The sequence below is a fragment of the Phalaenopsis equestris genome, unplaced genomic scaffold (assembly GCF_001263595.1).
Source record: "Phalaenopsis equestris unplaced genomic scaffold, ASM126359v1 Scaffold000002, whole genome shotgun sequence".
Lineage (NCBI taxonomy): Eukaryota > Viridiplantae > Streptophyta > Magnoliopsida > Asparagales > Orchidaceae > Phalaenopsis > Phalaenopsis equestris.
In genome coordinates, this window is record NW_018164444.1 from 53,018,806 (window position 1) to 53,030,508 (window position 11,703).

At 37.2% G+C, this 11,703-nt stretch overlaps 1 protein-coding gene across 1 annotated transcript; it reads right to left on the reverse strand.

Annotated features, from left to right (window-relative positions):
* Positions 1–7,632: 7,632 nt before the first annotated feature.
* LOC110037609 (probable serine/threonine-protein kinase At1g01540) lies at positions 7,633–10,577 on the reverse strand. Its single transcript, XM_020742301.1, has 7 exons — positions 9,738–10,577; positions 9,564–9,668; positions 9,372–9,494; positions 8,729–8,899; positions 8,518–8,647; positions 8,051–8,260; positions 7,633–7,976 (listed from the first exon to the last, which is right to left on the reverse strand). Exons 1-7 carry the CDS (start codon positions 10,355–10,357, stop codon positions 7,875–7,877), a joined length of 1,461 nt encoding a protein of 486 aa, XP_020597960.1. The 5' UTR covers positions 10,358–10,577; the 3' UTR covers positions 7,633–7,874.
* Positions 10,578–11,703: the final 1,126 nt, after the last annotated feature.

Genomic DNA, 11,703 nt, shown 5'->3' on the forward strand with positions numbered 1-11,703 from the left:
TGAAGAACATTGAAATGATAGTGATTTTGTAATTCTAAACAACAAAGCCGAGTTCTTAACATTATCCTTTGCAATCTATTTTTTCTTGATTAGCTGCCATCACTTGGAGTTTAGTGTTGCGATTAATCAGAGGGTCATCTTTGTAAGGGCTTTTGGTCGACAGAGTTGACATCCATCCACGAGGATGATTACTTCTTTGTTTCTCTGCCTTACTTTTAGCCTTAAGGTTTTGGAGTGGTTTGGCAATTGTATTAATTGAGATTTTTGAAAGGATGTTGGGTTTTTCTTTATGGTGACAACCTCCTAAATGAGAAGTGGAGCTTGGGTGTCTTCTATCATGAATGCTTGTGGTCATTCAGATTTGTGAATGGGAGTATATTTTTCATCATAGCAGTGGCACAATTTTTTGGTGCGCCTCTCCTTTGTTTCCTGGTTAGCAAGGTGGCGAAAAGTTTAGGATTGTACGTGGTTCGATCGTGATAGTGTAGGTGGACTAAGGATGCCACTTGTTGGGGGAATATTATTGGCTTCGTTAGAGACTATCTTGTGCCTGAGTTGGTTCCTCTCTTCAATCAGTCGCGCGATTCCAATTGCATCCATCAGTGTGCTTTATATTCTTAATTTTGACGCCTTAGCAAATGTTGTCTCGAAGGTCGACAATGAAGCTCCACACCAAAAGTAGTTCAGGTAAGCCATCTTTTTGACGTGTGAGCTTTTCAAAGGCCTCCGGATTTGCAAAAACTGCAGACCTTTTTCTCATACAAGTCAGCGGAGTGCAATCCCTAGTAGATGGAAGTATGCCAATTGCAATTGTTAATTTGGGGTGTTATTTTGAATTCAAAATATTGTTCTACTTTGGGAAGGCCAATTTTAGGTGTTAGAATTGATTCGTTGGCAAAGTCTGAATGTTGGCCAAGCTTGGAGTGTGCCGATTTCCCAAAGCTGACGGGTTGACGTCTGTGTTTTCACAATGGGGACTTGGAAAGGCATGTTGTGCTTGGAGCTCAGTGTTGATGGCTCGGAAGGCCCTATTCAATTGGTCGAAACTAGGCTTATGATATAGTAGGATTTTATGGACTTCATTACAGAACTACTAATTGATTATTCTCTGAGTGAGGAAAACAGAGCAAGTTGATATTTCTCCATATCCTTTTTACAAGCTTTGGTCTCCTGTGAAAGAGTAAAACTTTAACTATAACTAACCATAAACACAACTCCACTTGTTAATACTATCTACTATTATAACTAATTAACTATCCAAAACTTCATTACTGATACAACTTTTCAGGTTTACTAATAGAGCTACTTTTCATAGATAATTACCAGTCATTTTAACACATTTACTGCAGCTTCCTAGATCTGTTAATTCATATGATGAACTCAATTGCAAGCTATAGACATCATGTACAAATGCATTTTGATGTAAGTTCTTGTATTATTTGTGTTGTACGCAAATACGAACTTCTATAATAACTATTGATTTCAAATTATTAATGCAAAATCGTATTACCCATTTATTCAAGTGTTTTGTATTATAATAGGCTAATTAACCTCTTAGAATTTTACAGAGTTTTCAAATCTCTTAAAAATCTTTTTAGAACTCTTTATTGCTTAAAATATCCATTCGTAATATGATATTTTATTTTGGGGCATTTACATATATATACATAACAAAATTCTTATGTATTTGCATATCTCACACCTAAACTTTCATATTTACAAACGTAACACTCAAATATTTAATATTTATCAAATATAGCACTATTATCACTTTTAGAAGTACACATTTTCATGTATAAGTTTGAAGCATCAATGTGCTGCATATGTAAATATGAATGTTACGTGTGAGATATGTAAATACGTAAGAATTATGTCTTCTTGTATGTAAATTTCTCTTTTAATTTTCATTTATCACTATTTTATATTGCACTTATGATTGAAATGTTTTTTTGAATACAGACGAATACTTCGAATATTTAGCCATCATAATTAATTCTGTAGGATTATAGGAATTTTTAAGTGCACGCCACGAATTTTTTATGCTTATACATATCTAACACATAAATTTCAATTTTTTGCCTTGTCTGAAAGTTTGGTCTTAGGATCAAAGGGTGCTAACTCGGCTTTCACAGTCCCACGCGTACACTAAGTGTTGACAAGCAAGTGATCATAGTCTAAGATCCGACACAATAGAAATTCAAATAACAAAACTCAGGCTATGCAAAATACTAAAAAATAAACATATGTAAGTAATAATAAATTATTTTGACTTTTTGGTTTTCTAGGAGCTGTGATAAGAATGAAAATGCAACAACGCAATCACAACATAATAAAGCACAAAACAAAAAACAAAAACAAAAAAAATAAAAATAAAAAACATGAATAGACAAGTTTTGGAACCTAAAATTTTAAGTTAAACTAAAATTCACCCAAGTAAGAAATTTTCATTTCCCCTGTAATGGCATTAAAAATTTGATGCCTGAATTTATTGTGAAACAAGTTGGTCAACAAAACAAGTATACGTGTCGAATAAGTAATATACGGAGATGAGTTCGTCTATCGATCACATGAGAAAATGAGTAAACTTTCTGATGGGTGAAGTTCTAGTTTACTAAATCCTAAGCCTAGCTTGAACGGTTCAAGTTGCATAAAAGAAAAGTTTTCTAAACCTAAAGAAGCAGAACCAAATAGAGGATGGAGTATCAGATGTGATGAGTTCATACTCATGTGACTCGAGATTTTGTGAATCCTTGAAGTCTCCTTATGAAATCCCCATGTTAATGTTGAGAACCAGGAATAAGTTTTCTCTAGCCTATGTGTCCAGGTCATAAGAAGAGTTAGAAGCCTTATTATAGTTAAGTGGGGCTTAATCATGTAGTGTTTCCTAGGAATCCTCTAGTCCCCTATCTAGATTGCAATCTTCAAATGATAATATATCTATTTCACTAAGTGATTATGTGCAAACCTATTTGTTCTTCTAGGCAACAGTTAGAAGTTCAAGTTCATAAAGGATTTTAGTATTCTAATTGGTCAAATCAAAAGTAAATGACATCCTAAAAATTAACATATAAACATGAATTATTCAAGCATTAGAAATCGTCTAGGGGCAAACTCATAAGGATACTTCACTAACCCTAATCACAGGAGCATGAAGTATATTTTCCTATGATGCATGAGACAAGAACGCATAAATTTCTTCATTGAAATCAAGAAAAAATAATGTAAAAATAAGTTATAACACTCAAACCTAAGTAATCTTCTCTCACTTTTACACCACGATCCTCTCCTACATTAAGTAAAGTTCGTTGATCTCCTCTTGTACAATCGCACAAACCTCACACCCTCAATCTCTCCAAAACTCTCAAAGAAAAATGCCTTGGAAGATTCTCCTAAGGAAATCCCTAAGACGAAACCCTAAAGCACTCACAAGACTCCTCAGAAGCAAGGAAGGACATCCTCCAACCAGCCAAAAGTCCTCCTCATTCAAATAAGCTTTTTTTTTTATAGTGAGGGCATCCAAATAGGCAAAAAAATACTCCAAATTAATTTCTGCGTGTGGGGCGCATCCGCTCCCATGCTTGACATAGGTGTGCTAGTCTTTGGCAGTGGAGCTGCACGAGTGCACATATGCCCATGGAGTGGAGGCGAGGGTGTGTTGGTTTGGGTGCATGTGCGCCATATGAGAATTCATTTCTTTCCTCTTTTGGCTCCCTAGTTTGCCTCTTTTGCTTCCCCAAGTGGCTTATTCCCTTGTATTCTACAAAACACTCCATAAGTGTAATGTTATATAAATATGAAATAAAATATGAATTTATATAAGGGAAATCTCATATATTTCATTCACAACAGTTAGTCGACTACTTTGATTGCAATGAACTCCTTCAACTCTCCAGCTCGAATCAACCCTTTAATTAGGGCCCAAAGGTGTCGACATTTGTTTGTGTCATGTTTGTGGTCCTGATGACAGACACAATATTTCTTCGGATTGTGGATGCACCCTCTGGCCTTCATGGAAGTCGGTTTTTTATAATAGTCTTGATTATGGATGTCCACAGCTTTTCTACCATTGAGACTTTTAGTGCACTTGGTTGAGGGATGTGGTGAGTTGGTGACAGTGGTATTTCTAGATAGTGATTCACTCACTGCTTTCGATATTGTGTTTTTCCTTGATTTTTTCTTATGTTCTTTCGGTGGTGTGTCTATTTTGGTAAGATTATGAGCAGTCATCTTTATACCAAGGACATATTGATGGTAGGGGTGGGTGGCATGTTTTCCAATCACTGTCACAAGAACTTTTGTCAACGGATATGGTTGTGATCACTCAGATATCCAGAAAACCACAGGTAGGTCGTATTATTCTGTCATGATGTAGTTGCTAGCAAGTTCTAGTAGCTCCGTCAATATCTCTAGTCTTTGTAGCCCTAAGGCATATAAAAAATGACCAATTTCAACCATTGGGCGAGGGCCGCATGTACGATCGTGGGTTTTAAATCTCATACTCCAAATATTTCCCTCCAGAATCGAGTTATGAATGCTACGATTTTTCTTACTCCTACCACAACTGTAACAGTGCCTGAGAATTTTTTGGAGGTCTTTGTACAATTACAAATTGCGTAGTGAACATCTTTTTGAACTCTACAAATGAAGTGATTACTTCGGGTGGCAGGTTATTGAACCACTGGAGCATGGACTCCTTCAGGGTCATAAAGAAGAGTCGGCACTTTAGTACATTGTTCACCCTTAGTAAGCACACCATCGCTCAAAAGAGGCGACGTGATCGACAGGGTGGATCTTCCCTCAGTATGACTCCAGAGTTTGGATCTTGCATTATTCAGGCATTTCAACTTCATAAATTTGTTGAGAGAAAGCATTACCAGGAGCGGGTCGTCGGGCATTCGTGCACATTTGTATGTCGTAGTCTTGAGGTACAAATCTGACACTATCTGGATGATATGTCTCATCACTCACGATTGGCACTGAGGAGGATGTCTTTCCCATATTTGGGCCAAATCTTCGATGTACGGGAACCGTTGGTTGGGGTACTACATTTGCTTCTTATTGAAGTGCTTCTCTGATCATCTCCATTTGATCCTTAATTTCTTGGATCTGTTGGTTCATGAAATCTGTAGTGCACTCCATGTTTTATGCATTTTCTCGATTACTTTCTTCCTCTTGTGTTATTCCTCTTCTCGTTTCTAACATAACTTCACGCTCACCACACATTTCAGGGTGTTGAACCCAAATTCGTCCTTGAATTATACCCAAGAAATAGAGCACATATACGTAGGGAAAAATAAGGGTCTTCTTTGAGAAAAAGGCAAAGGAAAGCCTAGAGAGTTGTCAGAGATTCCTTAATGGAGAAAAAATAATGAGAGAATCTTCCTTTTCTTTTTCCTATACAATGCTTCATATTTATAGGAGTTAACCCTTTGACAAGACATGTCATATCATTTAAAAATAAAGAAATCTCACTAAGAGGTCCCAGGTGAGACCATATAAAATTTCAATTCAAGCACTCACTTGTAACAATTATGCTTGGGAAATAGTGTCTTGATGAAGCATTGGGTCCCCTTCTGCCTCCGTCTCGAGTGTGATTCTGATCTCTTAAGTAATATTTCCCTAGCTTTGAGTTACCCGATCATGACCTTTGGTACTAATCGTTGATATCAGGCATTGGCCCCATGACTAGCCGATTCTTGTGATCTGTCGATCAGTCTAAAAAGTTCGTCCTCTGTCAATAATTCATGCTTTAGTCATAGCCGCTCAACTCAGATGGTTTGCTCGGCCCTAGATTAGTTACCCTTAGGTGCCAGCGACCCACCACACTTCTTAGGCTCTTTAACATCTGACCATCATACTTTGGTGTTTAGTTGTGGCTGTTAGCTGGAGCCCGATAGAATTTTTTCATCGATCTCGTCGTCCCGCTCCCTCTTGATCGTGAAATCGCTCTCGTCTGCTCCCGCGCGTGCGAAGTTAAGCTTCGCTTCATCCGTTCACGAATAGTTACTCCCTACTGTTTCGCGAAACGTCGCCAACTTCCCTTCTTGTTTGCGATAAAAGATCGCACGACTCCTTCAGTTTCTACGACACAGCCTTTTTGATGTTCTTCTTTGGGTTTCCTCGGGATAGAGAAATGAAAGTGCAAGAAGTAGTTTCTTGATGCAGAAGAAAGAAGAAAGAAGAAGAAGATTGTTCTCCATTGACTTCTTCTTGGTGGCTTGTGGCAGAAGAGAAATTGAGTTTATTTCTCTTGTAAGTTTATTTTCTTCAGTGTATCTCGATGTAGAGCTTATTCGATGTATCTCGGTGTAAAGAGAGAAGAACAGAGAGAGAAGAAGAAAGAGCAACGAGTGTGAGATTCCTCTTGTAAGTCGATCAACTTACAATCAACTGATGTAAATTCCTCAAATAGTAAAATCCTCTGCAACTCCATGGACGTAGGCAATTTGTCGAACCACGTAAATCTGTGTGTTTCGCTGTGTTACTGTTTTCAGATGTGAATTTTCCCGTTCTATTTTTTGCTTCATCAAAGATCATTCTCCTTTTTTATTTCTATATATATACCACAACAATTGGTATATAACTCACAACAGTGTCGACTCATATGCCGCCTAAATACGCTATCTTGTCGCCCGCCATTATTTGATCGGGGCCGTTATTTTCATGATGTCTAAGAAACTTATTTTTTCTTATGTACAAATAAAAGTATATATCGGCTAATTTAACCTAACTATTCATTTTCAAGGTCAAGTAGTACCAAAAAAAAATTTCTAAAAAATAGAAGGAAATAAAATAAAGATTGAAATTGTATTTTTTTAGATATATATAACTACAAAAGGCAAGCGAAATTCTATTTTTTTATATACATATAACCACAAAAGGCATGCCCTGGCCCCTAGGACTGGCATCTCCAGGGAGGAACAAGCTGGCACACAACATCAATCCCCTATGGAAGATGCAAATACAATGAACTTTTGCGAATGTTCATTAACGTACTCGGCAGCAAAAATATGGACCACCAGTTCATAACTTCAAATAGATCTACCAAACCCAAAACAAAGCGGTAAAAATTACAGAACAATGTTTTTTTGTTCTCTTTGATTAAAGCACCTCAAACATTTAGAGAATTAAGGGCGCTTTATTATTTTTGATATAATATGAAAGATTTGTGTAGTATAAATGTAAAAAAGGTAAAGTTTAGGTGTCATATATGTAAAATACATAAGAATTAAGTGGTATATATGTAAGAGCCGCAAATAATAATAACAATAACAAGTAAGATGAAACCAAGCTTTGCAGTAGAGCACATTAATTAACATTTCATAAACTCCAATAAAATAAATAAACCAAAACTTACCTAAGCTCTGCAATTGACTGAAAAATAGCTAAAATAAATAAAACGGCACAAATGGAACAGAGAAACATGCACAACAAGGAATTGGAGTGTTTTACAAATAGAAACACTAACTACCACCATTAAAATACTCATGAAACTAAGAACCAAGCCTAGAACCTACACAATACTGCCATGGATTAGCAAAAAATCATGCAATAACAATAAATAAAAAACCAGCAAGTTGCTTATAAGATGCACATCCATTTTCTTCATGCTACAAGCAGATAAAAAAGCAATCACGTGAACTAAACTTTCTATTGCTCGTATTAATTGGAGAAGCACTATTAAAGAAGGATTGAGCATTAAATAATAAAAAATTAAAGAGAAATGTTTGCTATAATACACCAAAGACTAAAGATACAAATGCTTTAATGGATCCTTAATGATATAGGAAATAAGGGAAAAACCAAAAGGACAATAAGTCTTGATGTGCCCTTGTAAAACAAAACAAAACAAAACAAAAATGCCTCTCTAACCCCTACTTGATGTTCATGGCTTGCCTACTCAAAAGTTCTATCTTTTTTCCTACTTTGGTGGTCGGATTGACATTATTTGACGCTTCCCGACCATGTTTTCGATCCTGTAAGCGATCAAGATGGATCAGCATGGAGTATGGATGAACAACTTGTAGGGGTTCCTAGGAAAATATATTACCTCTCGGGCCGAGAAATCCTCCATTTCGAGCATGTGAATGACATGGCCCATTCTTGGTCGTTTTATCGCATCAGGATCGACGCAGCGAAGTGCTACAAGAAGTGCCCGTTTGAGTGATTTGGACGAAGGCTTCACTAAAATCTTTGGATCTGCGACCTCCTCGTATCTCCGTTCTCCCACCAAATTCTTCAACCAATCAACCAAATTCACCTAAATGGCCAAAAAAAACACCAAGAATTGAAAAATGCTCGAAGTTATCAAATATAAAATAATAGAGAGAAGTGTCAAAATGAACCTCTGACTCTTTTTCAGGGGTCAATTTAGTCATAGAGTCTATAAAAGTGTCAATTTAGTCCCTAGACTTTTTAAAAGGAGCTAATATATAGTACATGATCAAGTAACAAGTTTTAAGGAATTTCATTCCTCCCTCATATTTATTGCATCTGACGAAATTTGATGGTATTTACCTCACCAGGCGGCCTCGAGTAATCGACGGGGGTTCTCCCAGAAATGATCTCCATGATAAGAACCCCAAAGCTGTAAACATCACTTCTCTCATTCAACATTCCAGTACTAGCATACTCCGGTGCTACGTAGCTGCAAATAAAGAAAGTAAAAAGAACAATTCTTCGAAAAGAGGAGACGAAATGTGGTTAGGTTCGTGGGAGTTGGACGAACCCAAATGTACCCATGACGCGCGTTGTGACATAACTCCTCTCCGAGCACAAGAGCTTGGCAAGCCCAAAGTCTGAAACTTTAGAGTTCCAATGCCGGTCAAGCAATATGTTACTAGATTTCACATCTCGGTGAACAACTTTTGGTTCCAGTCCCTCATGAAGGTAAGCTAAACTGTCAACAATTAGCATTTACTTTTTGTCAGATATTACAAATCAATTAAATCCGCTCATAAGTATTTAGTTATCTTTGATCTGATTTTTACAAACTTTCCAGAAGAAACTAACTTCAGAGTTAAGTTATAGAGATACTCTTGTGTGAAATACTGTGCTCTTCTCTCTAAAACAATATACTTCTTTATGAAGCAACCACTGTTAGATATCTTCTAATTCTCAAATAGTTTCATTGACCAGATATAACAATGTGAAAAATAATTAATGGCCTCATGGATAATCTAGAGTAATAGTTATTGGCAGCATGATTATCAATGATTCTATATGTAGGCCTGCTAAAATATTGATCAATTTATTTATGTTTATGATCCACTTTGAACAAATTTTATGGTTTTTCACATGATTTATAATATAAGCACACTTTAACATACCATGGACCAATGTATGAAGAAGAAAAGAGTGGAACTTATTACCCTTTAGCCGTTCCTAAGATTATGTTCATCCTGATTTCCCAGGTCAATGGAGTTGCAGCCCCAATGTCACCATGAATCCACTGATCCAAATTACCATTGTCTACATACTCATAGACAAGCATTCTACACAAACACACAAAAACCTTACGTTTTCAAATTCCATAAGAAGATGTGCAAGAGAAATTAGATGACCTGTGGGCTCCTTCAACGCAGTAACCAAGCAATCTGACCAAATTTTTATGCCTAACACGACCAATGGCTTCAACCTCTACTCTGAACTCCTTTTCCGCCTGCCCTCTGATGAAAAAACAAACATTTTAACAGATCCTGCAAGAAAGAGCAGAGTGGTATTTCGAAATCATTAACCTGTTATTGAGAAGGTTCTTGATGGCGACCATGGTGTTATCAGGTAAGACCCCGCGGTACACGATCCCGTACCCTCCTTCCCCTATCACGTTTTCATCAACAAATCCTCCGGTGGCTTCCTCCAGCTCCCGAAGAGTGTACCAATGCCCCCATCCGAGATGCGAAACCTCCGGCGGGCCACCGATCCCTTTCGGCGAAACGGTGAAATCAGCCGCCGTGCTGCGACTCTCAGCGCTCGCCGTCGACGACGAAGGCAGCGGCGCATGGCCCTTGTGATCGGAAAACACGACGTGGTGGTTCTCCTTGCCGATGTCCACCTGAATCTCGGTAATGGGTGGAGCGGCGGCCGCTGCGCGAGGGGGGGAATTTAGGCGGAAGATCTCGAGGATTTCCTTGGAGATGGCCGGGGTGGAATCATGGAGGTGGTGCTTTAGGGTTTTGTGGGAGGGGGGAGAAAGGGTGCGGCGGCGGCGGAAGGCGAGGCAGATGGAGAGGATAAAGAGGACGAGAACGATGGCAACCCCGACGGAGATGGCGATCAAAACCCAGAGCCGAAGGCCAAAACAGGAGGTCTGATGCGAGAGCTCAGTAGTGAGGAAAGAGCCATCCCAGAACGCCATTTTCGTTCTTCGCGCTAGCTGGCTTGCCAAACAAGCAGCAATCTGATGGAAAAGTATCAGATTGCAGAGCTAATTAAGGAGATCGGGATAAGAGTAATTGGCATTTGGGGCATTTCAGTGTCAGGTTCTCACCTCCGCAGGGATCGAGAGAGATGATGAGAACTGATTTATACCATACTCTCTTCTGAAGGATTCATCGCCCTTTTTGTTGAGCTCGTAGTCTGTTCTCCTTTTGTGCAGGAGCCCTGTTCGGATTTTGAATGGGAGTGACGTAAGCATTACGCGTTCCACATGGGAAAGGAAGGATTAATATTTTATAAATTCCACTTTTTTTTTTTACTGGGGAAAATTTTACATTTATATTTTACGGCCTAATTTCAGACATACAAAAAAATAAAATAAGGGAACACAAAAATAATAATAATATTATTATTATTATTATTTGCCTGAATTTGTCAAGAGTGGAAGACTAGTTAGGCCTAACTTAGGGGATCATGATTGGATGATAGCAAGTAGAGAATAACAATCAAATTATGAGGATGGTGTGACATGAGGACAATGATGGAGTGATGATGATAGAGCGACGTTGTCAGACGGATGATGACAGTTGACTGATGAGTAGTGATTATTGTTGTAGTCTTTTCGATAGAAAAAAATTGCATACGTAAGACGTACGCAGAGATGCGTACGTTTGTAACCACAAATAAGTTACATGGAGAGTATTGGAGGTTATAATCTCGTTATACCCCTTGTAACCTCAATTAAACCTACAAATATATGAAAACAGAAACGTGAAACTTGCTAGAATGTACAGATAGGTTACATGGAGGTTACAGAAGATATAACGCGGTTATAACCTCCTAATACACTCACTGTAATATATTTATAGGTTACAGACGTATGCAGTCCTGCGTACGTCTTACGCACGCAAATTTTTTCCCTTTTCGATTATAGAATATTGTGAAAAGTTTTCAAAATTTTAAAATATTAAACTTTTTCTGTGTTTAATGATTTAATTTTTAATTAATATTTAATTTTTTATTTGAGCTCGTTTGGATTTAAATAGAATCTTTTTTAGTGTCATTAGATTTGCATTGTTTAGGTGTTCAGTGCATTATAAAGTTGCTAAAAAAAAAGTTTAAATGATCTTTAAATTTAGCAGTATATAATTTTTTTATTCAAAATATATCTAATTTTGTAATTGATCAAATGATTTTTTTTTTTGTACATATCAATATTATTTAAAGTTATTTGTAGTACTACTAAAATTTTTTTTAAATAATTTATGAAAAGCTATGTATATATATGCGTAATATGATTAAATTGTTAATATTTTTTTTTTGTAT

Excerpts from the sequence above, each read along its gene's own strand:
- LOC110037609 (XM_020742301.1), bottom strand. The coding sequence starts at position 10,357 with ATGGCGTTCTGGGATGGCTCTTTCCTCACTACTGAGCTCTCGCATCAG. Across the intron at positions 9,669-9,737 it reads AAGAACCTTCTCAATAACAG|AGGGCAGGCGGAAAAGGAGT; the intron begins GTTAATGATTTC and ends TTTTTTCATCAG. Across the intron at positions 8,900-9,371 it reads ATCTTAGGAACGGCTAAAGG|TTTAGCTTACCTTCATGAGG; the intron begins GTAATAAGTTCC and ends AATTGTTGACAG.